General features: G+C 31.9%; 2 protein-coding genes across 3 annotated transcripts; both read left to right on the top strand.

Moving 5' to 3' along the window:
* The first annotated feature begins 6 nt into the window (after positions 1-6).
* Positions 7-2,828, top strand: LOC148200850 (NAD-capped RNA hydrolase DXO1-like). Its single transcript, XM_088112039.1, has 9 exons — positions 7-35; positions 130-153; positions 394-518; positions 1,191-1,407; positions 1,523-1,576; positions 1,681-1,727; positions 1,943-2,027; positions 2,300-2,363; positions 2,448-2,828. Exons 3-9 carry the CDS (start codon positions 433-435, stop codon positions 2,549-2,551), a joined length of 657 nt encoding a protein of 218 aa, XP_087968165.1. The 5' UTR covers positions 7-35; positions 130-153; positions 394-432; the 3' UTR covers positions 2,552-2,828.
* Positions 2,829-10,849: 8,021 nt separating this feature from the next.
* Positions 10,850-14,078, top strand: LOC124834796 (casein kinase II subunit beta-1-like). 2 transcript variants are annotated; one of them, XM_047309587.2, is made up of 6 exons: positions 10,850-11,314; positions 11,643-11,861; positions 12,314-12,423; positions 12,511-12,676; positions 13,585-13,741; positions 13,826-14,078. In XM_047309587.2, the coding sequence occupies exons 1-5, from the start codon at positions 11,080-11,082 to the stop codon at positions 13,713-13,715; spliced, it is 861 nt and encodes a 286-aa protein (XP_047165543.2). In that variant the 5' UTR covers positions 10,850-11,079; the 3' UTR covers positions 13,716-13,741; positions 13,826-14,078. The 2 variants fall into 2 exon arrangements, with proteins under 2 accessions (XP_047165543.2, XP_047165542.2); XM_047309586.2 differs by having other exon boundaries at positions 10,852-11,314; positions 13,846-14,078.
* Positions 14,079-14,283: the final 205 nt, after the last annotated feature.

The raw sequence follows: 14,283 nt of genomic DNA, 5'->3' as shown, positions 1-14,283 counted from the left end.
ACAAAAATATCCCTCTTCAAGACATTCATTTTGTGGTAAGATATGTATTATGATCTATATTTTGAAAACATTTTATGTTACTAAATTAATTTCTGATCATTGTACATCACTCTTGTTTCATCTATGCAGACATTCCGTAACAATCTTAACAAGGTAAGTTTTACATTTTGAATAGGTTTGCTTTCTAGTCAGAATCTTCTCTGATCTTTGATTTTTTTTAAACTCTAACCCAATTAGTGATAACCTTTGTTGTTAAATTTACTTGCAACGGACAAACATATGAACATTTTTTTGGTATTGCCTTGGGTTTTCTCAACCTCCCCAAGTCAGACACAAATTCCGGTTGTGGTACTGTGATTGCCGCATATTAACCAATTACTTTTGTCCCAGCAGATACTGGCAACAGCTTATATCCGTCATGAGCCTTGGGAAATGGGAGTGCACAAAAGGAATGGGGTTGTCTATCTTGATGTGCATAAGCTACCAGAAAGACCGCAAAGTGATTTAGATCGTAGGAGGTAGGCTCACCTACCTTTGAATTTCTTGATTCTTGGATCTGTAAATATTTGATATAATCAACAAAGCAGCAATCAAGGCTGTAAATATTTGATATTTTGGTACGTTGACTGTGTTGAGATTAAATTTTAGGATTTTATTAATAATTCTGTTTAAATTTTATTTTATTAGTTTTGGGTTGAATAATATTTGATTTGATTTTGATATAGATAAAATAGATATAGGTAGTTTTGATTTTCCATTTATTTAGAAGAGTATTATTTTATTTTATTGATATAAGATAGAGATAGATTAATGATATAAGATAGAGATAGATTAAGTAGATTTTATTTTAAGCTTGAGATTGTCAGTTTTTATTTGTACTTGTTGCAAGACTCTATTTGTACCTATTTAAAGGATGTCAAAGATCAACGAAAAGTAACCTCAATGAATTAAAAAGTGTTATTATTTATGTGGTTCACATTTTTTTTAACAGGTGCTAAAGAGCAGTAAAAAAGAGTAGATGTTAGGGAAAACGAAAAGAATTTTGTTAATAATGCCTTATATTGTAAAAAATATGATTTGTTTCTTTCTACTGCTCTAGCTTTAACTAGTATACAAATTAAAAATTTTCTCCCCCATTTTCGCTTTGATTTATTGGGATAAGCCTTAGACTTAATGCGTTTGGCAATTAGATGTTATGTAGGATATTGTTTTGAAAGCCTCGCCACTGAAGATCCTAGAAGAGCAGACGGAGAAGGGATACATCATGTTGATGCCAATGTTGAATTCTGTTCTGTGATTAAGACAAAATTAGGAGCTCATCGCATCTTAATGGGTGCTGAGATGGATTGCTGTGATTCGACTAATGACGGAAAGAGATTCTATGTGGAGTTAAAGACTAGTTGTGAGGTTCATATAGTTCTGGCTGGCTTGTGTTATATTTCAATTTTAGTTCTTATTTTTCTTTTCTAATAAAACATTTCTCTTTGCTTAATAATATGGGAATGTCATTTTTATGATCCAGTTGAATTATCATACTGAGGAAAGATTCGAGAGAAAAAAACTGTTGAAGTTTTGGGTACATTTCCTATATTTTGAAACCAATTCATTTGTTTTTCATCTCCACGTGTTCCATTTTCAATTTTTATGATATATTCCACAAGACTCTGTTTGTGCTTGCAGATTCAGTCATTTCTGGCAGGTGTTCCATATATTGTCATAGGATTTAGGTAACTGTTGTTTCTGCTTCATACCATTATAAAATCTTTGATTTTCTCCAACATTGTGTGGGAAAGTTACTCAATTCAACTAGGTTTGGAGAGATTGATTTCTGCTTATTTTAACGTTTTGTTCTTACATCTTGCATGCATGACAACTGAAAACTCATACTGCTAGTGTTTTCTACATTAGTGTGTTTATATTGTTTATTTTAAATATGGTACAGGGACGATGCAGGTCGTCTTGTTCGGACAGAAAGAATTGGAACCAAAGATATAACTCAGAGAGTAGAAATGAAGAACTACTGGCAGGTATAACTGCTATAGGATGCAAGGGGGCTAATATTTTATGTGGCTTGATACTGCATCATTAGTTAATTAAAACTGCAGTAAGCACACCCTGTGGGTCATGGAGAACGCTCCAGATGATATTTCCTTCTCTCACATCAATGATAAAAAGTACATACTTATAAGTGCAATTAATCGTTGCATAGCTAATTAAGGAGGATTAAATCATTTATATCTGTAAGTTCTGAAGTGTATTCATTTTCCTTTTCATCATAATTAATAAAATCTGTTGGCAGGGAGGAGTCTGCTTGGCTTTTGCAGATGAGGTATTAGGCTGGCTCTATGGAACAGTAAAAGAAGGTGAATAGTATACGTGCTCTCTGTTTTTGTTTTGTTGAAGTAATGGCCAACTGCTTTTATTTCGTGTGTATTTTTGGTTTTCAGGTGAAGATTACATTTTGAAGTTTGCTCGACCTTTCAACCGTCTGGAGCTTCTGCGGGCCCAGTCCTGCCCAGGTGTAATTAATAGTCATTTGGAGCTGTTGTGAAAATTTTAAGAGCTTAGCAGTTACTTTTTAAAGAATCCGGTACGCGAAGTATGGGGAATCAAGTCTGGTGTTTTCCCGGCAACTTTGATCATTTCACGAACCTTTTTAGTATATAGGGTTACCCTCTGAGTGCTGACAATTGCATTCACAACTTTATAGAATTTTGCTGAAATATTGTGTTTGACCTTGCTTAGTTGGATTATAGTTTTTCATTTTATTGTTCCCAGCTTTGTACTCTTCCATTTTCTAAACTTATAGGAAAAAACGTTCGCTTGAAGTTTACTTTTAAGAGCTAGATATTGGAGAACGCTAACTGCATAGACAACGTACATTTGTATAATTCAGCATACAAATATAATCTGAATTATATAACTTAAAATATATTTTCATTTTGTATTCAACGTACATTTGTATAATTCAGCATACAAATATAATCTGAATTATATAACTTAAAATATATTTTCATTTTGTATTTAGAAATATACTATCTGAAATATAAAAAAATTATATTTTACATTATATATTTTGGAATATAAAATTTTGTGAAAATACATGTTGAAATTTTGAAAACCTAAGAAGAAATGGCCATTATTGCCACTCAGCTGAATCTAATATTCTTCCAGATCTACTTTTATGGAATGGACATAGAGGCGACGTAAGTTTCCATCAAGAAGACAGATTTATGCACCATTTAGAGTTTCATTGAGGAATATTTATAGAAAATTTAGTGTTTTGTGACGACAAATATAGCGTTTAGCTAAGTAATTCCTAAAAGAACTTCAAATTTTAAAATTTTATAAGTAGTACCTTTACTTGAATTAGATAATTTTATTTTTTTTAAATCAAATTTGAAAACTAGTTTATACTCATTTATTTCTCTTATTGATTATTAGTTTTTTACTATGCTCATGGTTTTAGTTGTAGTTTATTTTAACTGAGATACTGACAATTTTTTTTTCCAAAATGTCGATTAAATTTATTTTTCTAATCTATCTAAATTGGTTTTATATTTCCCAACAATATCAGCCAGAGCTTTTTTAATCAAGCCATGCTTATAATTCCATTCTTTGCTGATATTTGTAAGACTTTTATTAATATAATTTAAATTGTTTGGATTATTTTAAAGCCATGTAAATTAGGGTTATTTAGTGGTCAATATTGACCAAGAAACAAATATGAACTAACTATTGTTTTGATAAATGTTTTTCAAAAAAAAAATAGACGATATTTGATTTTGTTATATTTAGTTGAGGATTGCACGGATATTTTTATTCAACATTACTACCGTTATCTTTTTCTCTAAAGTTAGTTGTTATTATTTTGTTGTTAATTGGGCAGTTTTATCAATCTTGAGTATGAATTTTTTTTTTTAACTTTACCAAATTTCGAAAGTCCTATTAAAAGTGTAAATTCTAATTAATATTAGTAAAAAATAATTATGATGAGCGTAAATTAAAAAAAAATATAGTTGTTATCAATTAAGAAAAACAGGTATAAAATTTAATATGTTTGAATTTTTTAAAAAATGTAAACATATTAATGAAATGGCAGCTGCCATAAAAGTTTTGAAATGCCAGGTTACAGAATTTCATTAGAATTTCTTTCTCAAAGTGATATGTTATGTTGTTCTTCCATATTCAGGACTTTAATCTCTCTCTACATATTTATATTGTTAATTTCTCTTCAAGTTTTTTAATCCTCACAAATCTGAAAGTTTTGAAAGTGATTTTAATATACATTTATTTAACTATGTAATATCAACTAGTTTGTTTTTAGATCCCTGCACGAATACAGATAAACCAAAAAACAATATTATATTTTAATAATAAAATTATATAATTATCATTCATGTATGTCAAAATTATAATATAGATAAAAGTGTCAAATATCAATGTTTATAAGAATTAAATTAGTTCGTAATTTTTGCATTATTTTAAAATTTTATATTTATATAAGAAGGATTTTGTTCATTATAAATGCTTATATCAAAAGTTTTCATCTACAATTAACCTACAAAGTAGTAATTTTGATAAACAATCTTATAATAGAAACAAAACTTAAATTATGAAGAATGTGTATATCTTTTTGTATTGTAAATGTTGTGAGTTTGATATTTTTAAAGAGTTTCAAATAGATAATATTTTTAGTTGTTGTACATACATTTTTATCTATCTCTAAAATTAGAATTTTCAATTATTTTTTTTGTTTTTATTATGCAAACAACAATATATTGAACTTGAGAGGTAAAATCCTTATGAATTATCTTTGCAAAACAAAATGATATTGAGAATTGTTTCTTTTTCAAAATTTAAAATGCAATCCAAAATTAAAAAACACTAAATTTTGGATTACAAGCACATTTAAAAGTTTAAAAGCTTAATCATGGAGTTCTTATGAATTAGGCTACCGAAAAGCAAATGTATTTGGTAATATAAGTAGCCAAATCAATCCCTTTAAGCTATCCTTCAAATGTATACTCTCATACCTACATAGTCTTTAGATCCCTCTCATTCCGGTGTATGTTCGATTCATCCATGTGTCCCTTTCACTCCTTGTCTGTGCCCCTTGCACATCGTGCCTCTTTGATAAGTGTGAAAAAGAGTTGTTTTTATACTTATAAATGAGCTCAATCTTGTAATTATTCATGTTGTTCCTCATTGAAAAGTTGTAATAAGTACTAGATTGTTATGTAAAATATTGTACAGGAAATGGTGTATTATTTAGATTCTGTCAACCAATTTTCGCAAAGCGAAAGCCGAAATTCGCACTGCCAGAAGAAGAAAATCCGCATAGCGCACCAGTACATGTGCGCTGAGCGAATTAATGAATTTAAGTGGCTTTAAAAGACGTGACAGAGCGACAGAAACATCGCTTCTGAAAGAAGTTCCGGACAAAAGAAAGAAACGAAAACATCTCAAGAACTTCCGGAGACTACTTCAAGGCATCAAGACACCATTGTTGCAAGGGATTGCTTCAAATGTGTACGTTTTAGATGATTAGGAGTGGTTAAATTTCTCTTTCGTTGGGATTGGATGTAATGAACTCACTGTAATTTTCCTGCTCAGTATATCGTTGTTTGTTCATATGCTCTTTCTTGAATTTATTATCATTGTATGAAAATATAACGTTCTTTTAATGTCTTTGATTACTAAAAAGTAACTTTGAACATGAACGAACGTAGATAGAGTACTTAAGTGATTTGGAATCTAGGGATAGACTCAATAACTTGATCATTCTTAACATCGGACTTAATGCAAATTGTATATTAAATTGACTAAGGGATTAGCATTTTGATATATTAATTTAGAACTAGTTGCTAAGGGATTAGGACTAGTATGGCTTGATGTGAATGTTTGAATGAAATAATGATATATTGTACAGAGTTTTATCTTCATATGATTCATGAAACCCAATTCCAACGAAGTTTCTTTTAAATATAAATTTCTTGCACACCAACTGTTTGATAAAATACCAAAAATAGTTTCTTGTGTTGTTTTTGTGCATTTTGATGTCTAATTGAGTTATAAAAGGAAGAATTGTCATGTGTTGCACAAGTCCCTTGCCGAGACGATACTTTTACTTATTCACTGTATTACTTGGAACGATTTGGTATACTTGCCAAAAAGTTATCAAGTTTTTGGCGCCGTTGCCGGGGACTTGTGTTCCAACACAAGGCAATTTGGGCATTTATGACTCTTTTAGACTTTGTTTTGTATTTTCCTTTTTAATGTTGTTGTGTATGCAATTGACTTTAGTTTTTTAAGACTTTCCATTGATTTAGTTTGAACTTAATGTCTGTCTCGGGGTACGCTTTAGAGCTTGATGTTGTTATTGAAAGTTCTTAGGAATGAGATTTCAGTAGCAGAACTAACTAAATCAAACCAGATGTGCAAATCACCAGGGATGGGGTTGTGTGTTTGGATTCACTGTTTTGGAACTTAAGGCAAGTTTGATGGACTTCTTACACCAAGGGATTGGGTGAGGGTTTGTCATACTTAGGTAGGCACAACAAGAGGGATCTGAGTGTTCTAACTTCAGAAAACATGGAAAGTGGAATTATTTGCCAATTGTATGTCTCTTTTGTTTGAATTTCTTTTATGCAGTTTGCCTACAGATGTTTCTAGTTGTTGGAAGATCCTAGGGATGGGATTTCAACAGCTGAAAGGGGAGTACTAAGTGATCTTGCAACAAGAGGGATCTGAGTGAGATTATTTAAGAAATCCATTTCAATCATTTTGCATACTGGAATTGTTGTTAGGTTGGTGTGCTCACGTTCTGCAATTTTGTTTCTTCTTTTCCTTATTTCTTTGTTTGTGTTTTTATTTAATTTTTCTTTTTCACTTCTCTATATGTTACTTTTAATTTTATCTTTATGTTTTAGTTTTTGTAAGAAATTGTTATGCAGGTGCAGATGGAGTTATCTTCAATGTTTAGTTATGTTATTTATGTTTTGTAATATGTTTTGAACTATGTGTTAGTTGTAAAGACAATTGTGTTTTGATTTAATGATTTGACATTGTCTGATTACGTTATGTGATTCTTGAGGATGATGACATGTATGTTTGTGGTGGCTGTGCTTAAAAATTTGTATCTGTGTGTATGAATATGACCAGATCTGTGAGTGTTGAGAGCATATATTGATTGAGAGATATTGAGTTGTCTAGATATGGAATTGGTTTTTGCATGATTTTGCTTCTACGTATATACACACACTTTTTGGTTAAGGATGAAAAAGGCCCTGTTTATTATTGATTATATAGCTACTTGGTCAGATAGCCAACCTTTAGACACTGTGATACATTTGTGAACCTTTTTGAGCCTTGAAAATTTTTTCCTTCCACCTTGAGCCTATTAGATGATATCATACCTTACACTCTAGAAGAGAACATGTATTATGCTTTAAAAGAGGTTAAGGTTGAATTCAAGTTTGTGGGAAGAAAAGATCAATAAAAAAAATATGATAAAAAAAAAGCTCAAAATGAAAGAAAAGGTTGAGTCGTGAAAGACAATGGTATGTGATGAATGATATATTTTGGGATTTGAGTACTGGATTGGGAATTGAAGTTGTTCTCTTCTTAATAGGTGTCTTTGAATCCAAGAAAAACCATGATTTTTTTTCTAGCCAAGACAAGCCTTAACCTGAAAAGACCTTTGGACTTAACAAGTGTGTGAATAAAATGAAATGCAAAAGCTGATGAAGTTCTATGTCAATTCTACTGTCATGTGAGGACAAACACTTGAGTGTGAGTAATGATAAATGCTGATTTGGTTGTTCATATTCTATGCACAAATGATTTTGTGAGTGATGCACTATGTCATACTTGTTTGAAATCTTTGAGAACACATGTGATTATTCTGATGTGTAGAGTCATTTTATCAAAATTTCAAATGTCTGTTGTGATGTTCATTTTCTTATGTGATTTCATGAGGGCATGAAATAGTTCAAGTTTGAGGGAGTTGATAAGTGTGAAAAATAGTTGTTTTTATACTTATAAATGAGCTCAATCTTGTAATTATTCATGTTGTTCCTCATTGAAAAGTTGTAATAAGTAGTAGATTGTTATGTAAAATATTGTACAGGAAATGGTGTATTATTTAGACTCTGTCAACCAATTTTCGCAAAGCGAAAGTCGAAATTCGCACTGCCAGAAGAAGAAAATTCGCATAGCGCACCAGTACCTGTGCGCTGAGCGAATAACATAAGTTAAAGTGCAGCAGTTAAGAAAATTCGCATAGCGCACCAGTACATGTGCGCTGAGCGAATTAATGAATTTAAGAAAGAAACGAAAACATCTCAGGAACTTCCGGAGACTACTTCAAGGCATCAAGACACCATTGTTGTAAGGGATTGCTTCAAATGTGTACGTTTTAGATGATTAGGAGTAGTTAAATTTTTCTTTCGTTGGGATTGGATGTAATGAACTCACTGTAATTTTCCTGCTCAATATATCGTTGTTTGTTCATATGTTCTTTCTTGAATTTATTATCATTGTATGAAAATATAATGTTCTTTTAATGTCTTTGATTACTCGAAAGTAACTTTGAACATGAACGAACATAGATAGAGCACTTAAGTGATTTGGGATCTATGGATAGACTCAATAACTTGATCATTCTTAACATCAGACTTAATGCAAATTGTATATTAAATTGACTAAGGGATTAGCATTTTAATATATTAATTTAGAACTAGTTGCTAAGGGATTAGCACTAGTATGCCTTGATGTGAATGTTTGAATGAAATAATGATATATTGTACAGAGTTTTATCTTCATATGATTCATGAAACCCAATTCCAACGAAGTTTCTTTTAAATATAAATTTCTTGCACACCAACTGTTTGATAAAATACCAAAAATAGTTTCTTGTGTTGTTGTTTTGTGTATTTTGATGTCTAATTGAGTTATAAAAGGAAGAATTGTCATGTGTTGCACAAGTCCCTTGGGAGACGATACTTTTACTTATTCACTGTATTACTTGTAACGATTTGTTATACTTGCCAAAAAGTTATCACTCTTGCACCGGTGATCACTCCCCGCCCTCGTCAGTGCCTGAGTGTCACAGTTTGGACGTTGTCTTCATAATCAACAAAGCAACAATTAATCTTCTAAGTTCATTTTCAGAAGCAAATTCACTTGCTTATTTGATTTCATCAATGAATTTCTTATTATTTGTCAATAATCCGAAAACATTACAAGCTTCTTTATATTTCAAAATTTTGTTCACTAATTGTCTTGATGGTATTGATGCTATTGTAATCAATACAATCCTTTTGAAGGAATAAAAATAAGTTTACTAATAATGTACCATTGCTTCCTGGGTTTCCTTTGTTTTTGTTTCTTAGTTGGAAATTAAGAATAAATCAAATTTATTCCTTCGTAATAACTTTTATTAGCCTCAAATCATGTTAAAAACATAATGTTTTTTTTTTTAATTGTTGAAGATTATATCTATCTATCTATGTATTGTTAATTTCTGCAGAACGTCAGAAGGTTTTGTAAATGATTTTATAATTCATTTATTTAATTATGTAATATCAAATATCATTTTAATAGTCCCCTGAACTGGGATACACTTCAGTCCAATAATGTGAATATGAAAAATTCAGAATTTTTTCATTAATGTACTCCAGCAACGATTACAAGCAAAATCATTTTCTTATATACCGTAAGCCATTGGTTAATAGCAATGCTTACTAATTTCTTTTAAAAGATTACAATGACAAAAACTAATAAAAATCCATAGATATTCATATAAAATAAAAAAAAATTATATCTTATTTTTTTTAATTTTCTTAGGAAGGTGCTAAGGTAAGCGAAAATTGATTACAAAAATTCATCACTGTCTACCTTAACTCTTAAAAGAGGTATTTTGTTTTTTTCTTATATTTTGGCTTCTGTGTGTGTTTAGAAAAAAACAAAATATCCTGAACAAGAGAGAAAAATAAATAAATAAAAAATATATAAAGACAACTGGGTGGTGTCTTGTTGAGACCTTAGGAGACATGGAATGAAAGTTTGATGAAACCAATAAGAAGAGTAGTTTGGATGAAAAAACAACAATGGAACAGCTAAATCAGTGTTCATCAAAGTTAAAATTTTCCTTCTTGCTAAAGCTATGTCACTAATATCCCATTTGCAACTTTATTATATTCAAAATACATCCACATATTTCATATATTATTTAAATGAATTATTATTTTGTTTTTTAATTAAATAATAAAATAGAGAATTAAAACTAAAGACTTATTACCCTTTTAGAATATAAGATATTATCTTTGATGAATCTGTTTGACTTAAAATAATCGAATGCGACTATGCGGCAGAGAGCAAAGGTCTCGTTTAATTGAAATTACTTTTTTACACTAAATAAAATACATAAAGAAAAAAACAGAAAATGCAAAAAATGCATTTGCATAAAATAATAATACAGTCTTAAATTATGAAGTAAATAACAAAATAAGTTACAATTTGAAATTTGCTTAAATATTCTTATTTGGTAGAAACTAATTGTCGAATCTAATGAAAAAAAAAAAACAACATTTTACCCTAATTCAGTTTTAACATCAGTGTGAGATATAATGTGAACTTTTTTTTTCTTATCAAAACTTTTTTTAGCGAAATAATTTAATCATTAGACTGTGTTTTTAACTTATCTAATTTTATTTTGAGAGGAAATAATTTTATTTTTGAACTTTTTATTTATTGATTTTTTAGGATTATTATGATAAAAAGAAAATAGCTTGAAGAATGAAAAATATCTTGCCCGAAAGAAAAGCACTAAATGTAGAAAAGAAAAAAAAGAAAAATATTTGGAAGGAATAGAAACGAACCGAAACGGGGAATCATTGTTTGCGTCTGTAAATTGAAAATTGCATCCCTCTCCCTGAAACTCAACCTCAAAACCCTAGCTTCCTGCAACACGAGCCACTACGGCGTCGTTTCAGTAACGTTGTTATGATTGGGTGACAATCGTACCGAACCGAATCAAATCGAATCGCGGAGAGGAAGACAGCACCGGCGTTCGTTATGTACAGAGAGCGAGGAGTGGGATCCAAATCGGAGGTAACTTCCGCTGATCGGAAGCGAATCAACGACGTCCTCGATAAACAGCTCGAACGATCCTCGCCGTCCACATCCAGAGCCGCCGGCATCAACGGCAAGGACCGCTCGTCCTCTTCTCTCTTAGCCGCCGCCGCCGCCAAGGACTCCCGCTCCGCCTCCGTCACCGCCCCTATCTCCAAGAATTCCAATGCTTCTGACGGTTCGAGATTTCTCCTTTTCTCTTACGATCTGATCTCTTTTCGATGCCAATCTCGCCAACCGAATCCTAATCCTTTTCGGAGCTGGCCGTATCTTTACACGGACTTAGGGTTATGTTAATAAGCGTTTTGTAGAACTCCTGACTTTGTTTTTACTGTTTTTTATTGCTCGAATAGTGTAGAGACGCTGAATTAGATTCCGGTAGGGTTTTTGAGACGTGGAAGGGGGTAAAACACGGTGATATTAATTGGAGGAAAAGTTTAGAGAGGTAAAGTTGACGTAGAGTGAATATTGAGCTGACTTTGTTTTACATGCTTTATTGGATGCAGAAGAGTCTGAAACAGACAGCGAGGAGTCTGATGTTAGCGGTTCCGATGGAGATGACACGTCTTGGATCTCGTGGTTCTGCAATTTGAGAGGAAACGAGTTCTTTTGCGAGGTTGATGACGATTACATCCAGGACGACTTCAACCTGTGCGGATTAAGCAGTCAAGTGCCTTACTACGATTATGCTCTGGATTTGATTTTGGATGTTGAGTCCTCCCATGGTAAGCTTATGGTTATATGCTTTAAACTTTTCAAGTGCAAAATATCACTCTTTCTGTTTGCTTGTGAAACTATGCAATGCATGCTAACTCCTTGTGATTTAAATTGTGCACTTGCATGTCTGCAGTGTGGATTATGTATTTGATCATTTTTGTACTTCGGCCCTGTTTTGGATAAATTTCTCAATGAACACTTGAGAAGAAATAAGAAGGTAAAATGAATAAGCTTCTTTCATGTGTTAAAATTAGCTTATGCATAACTTAATTTATAAATATTTTCTTATTTAGCTTCTCCAGAAGCTGATTTTAATTTATGCATAAGTTAATTTTAACTTATGAGAAAAGCTTGATTCATTTTATGTTTCAATCTCCTTCTCTTATAAGTGCTTATTAAGAAGTTTATGCAAACAGGACCGAATGTTTGAAATCTAAATTGGGTTGGTGGGATTGTGTAGGTGACATGTTTACCGAGGAACAAAATGAGTTAATTGAATCAGCAGCCGAGATGCTATATGGTCTGATTCATGCCCGGTATATACTGACAAGCAAAGGAATGGCTGCAATGGTTAGACCTCTCTGTCACTAATTTCTCTCTTAATGTAATCTTCTTTAGTTAAGGTTTGTAGTGTTGATGATATTGGAATTTCCACAGCTGGACAAGTACAAGAACTATGATTTTGGCAGATGCCCGAGAGTTTACTGCTCTGGACAACCTTGCATTCCAGTTGGTCAGTCAGACATCCCTAGATCCAGTACTGTGAAAATATACTGCCCTAGGTGTGAAGACATTTACTATCCTCGCTCCAAGTATCAAGGCAGTATCCTTGGCCCTATTATATTATTGAACTTGTGTGGGTTTTTAGTTTATTATGCATCCACATCTCTCTGGAAGTAACGCTCATGCATCTTTTCTCTTGGTTTTCACTGGAAATACATATATTGATCTTTCTAGGGTCTAGTTTTTGCATGTAGATCATAAACTACATTCTAATTAAGGTCAAATACCTATAAGAGCAAGGTTTGGGATTCTTGTTACTTATTCTGAAAAGATGACTCTCAATTGAATACATTGCTAATCTACGCAATACTAAGCTGGTCTATAATGGAATTCAGTTTTAACTTTAAAAGATGACAAGTGATACTAGATATCTTGAAAGTGTTTGGTGAACGTCTGGAAACGCTGTGTTGTTTTCTTTTTTTGAGAATATATGTCTCTATATAGGGAGGGACCAGGTTCATCCTTGAGTAACTTCATGAGAATAACTCCTTATTGTAACCAGTCATTTTCTTTAGATCTAGTGATTCTAATGAATAATTAATATTCACCGTTAGATTTCCAAAAGTAAACAGTGAAAATGGGGAGTAACTTTCTTGGGAGTAAATTGTTCCCTCCCCTGTCTCTCTATATATTCATCTCTCTCTCTATGTGTGTGTGTGTGTTATATTCTGCAATTTTACTTCCAGCTGTCTAGTGGCAGTATATCTCTAGGCGTAAGGACAGTTTAGGGACCATTGGACCTTTTGAAAAAATGTTATTTATCATAATCATTGAAATCCTAGAAGTTTCCAGGATAAAATCTGCAGAACAAGATAATTAAATCCTGAAATATGTGAATTTAACTAAGATTGCTTGTCTTTTATTCTCTATATATTTTGCAACTTATAATTGTGGCTTATTTAAATGGTGGTACACTATCCTGTTCTCAAATCCTTAATTCTATTTTAGACATTGACGGAGCTTATTTTGGAACTACATTTCCTCACCTGTTCCTCATGACTTATGGACAACTAAAACCACAGAAACCATCACAGAGCTATGTTCCAAGAGTTTTTGGCTTCAAACTTCACAAGCCTTGAAGCTGAAATTTTAAGCTTCCATTAAAGTAAGAGTTTACCTTCTTAAAGTCTTTCATAGTAGTTTTTGGCCATGCTGCTTATCATAAGCTTTCAGAATCAGTAAAATCTAGAGCTTCTGTTTTTGCTTTAGGAGCATGTTGTAAAGAGAATTGCAGACGACCTGTCATGCAAATGCTGGTTTCGATTTCAGCTTGGAATTCAGTGAGCTTCAAGTTCCATGAACAAGTGCTTAGGTACTTCAATGCACTCTTAAGTGCTTATTGCAAATTGTATTCTTGCGGTTAGTTTCACTTAAAGTTGTTTATGATTGTGTCAGATTACAGATACCCAACTATTTTATATTATTTTATTCCATTTGCTCTCTCCCACGTTTACGAAGCTTTCAAAATTTGTGGATTGGACCTCAATGGGTTCACACGTATAAGTCTTTTATTTAATTTAATTGCTATAATGTTTAGTGGGTCCGCCTAAGACGTCATAATGATCATGGCTATGTTTTGGTAGATGTTGGAAAAGTATTTTTGGAAATTTCAACCAAATTGTTTTATTTCATATGCAAAATTAAATA

The sequence above is a fragment of the Vigna umbellata genome, chromosome 4 (assembly GCF_029865625.1).
Source record: "Vigna umbellata cultivar VRB3 chromosome 4, Vumbellata_1.0, whole genome shotgun sequence".
NCBI classification, from domain to species: domain Eukaryota; kingdom Viridiplantae; phylum Streptophyta; class Magnoliopsida; order Fabales; family Fabaceae; genus Vigna; species Vigna umbellata.
Note: the sequence above shows the minus strand (reverse complement) of the source record. Positions and strands in the feature narration are given on the sequence as shown.

Excerpts from the sequence above, each read along its gene's own strand:
- LOC124834796 (XM_047309587.2), top strand. The coding sequence starts at position 11,080 with ATGTACAGAGAGCGAGGAGTGGGATCCAAATCGGAGGTAACTTCCGCT. Across the intron at positions 11,862-12,313 it reads GGATGTTGAGTCCTCCCATG|GTGACATGTTTACCGAGGAA; the intron begins GTAAGCTTATGG and ends GGGATTGTGTAG. Across the intron at positions 12,677-13,584 it reads TCGCTCCAAGTATCAAGGCA|ACATTGACGGAGCTTATTTT; the intron begins GTATCCTTGGCC and ends ATTCTATTTTAG.
- LOC148200850 (XM_088112039.1), top strand. The coding sequence starts at position 433 with ATGGGAGTGCACAAAAGGAATGGGGTTGTCTATCTTGATGTGCATAAG. Across the intron at positions 1,408-1,522 it reads AGTTAAAGACTAGTTGTGAG|TTGAATTATCATACTGAGGA; the intron begins GTTCATATAGTT and ends TTTATGATCCAG. Across the intron at positions 1,577-1,680 it reads AAAAACTGTTGAAGTTTTGG|ATTCAGTCATTTCTGGCAGG; the intron begins GTACATTTCCTA and ends TTGTGCTTGCAG.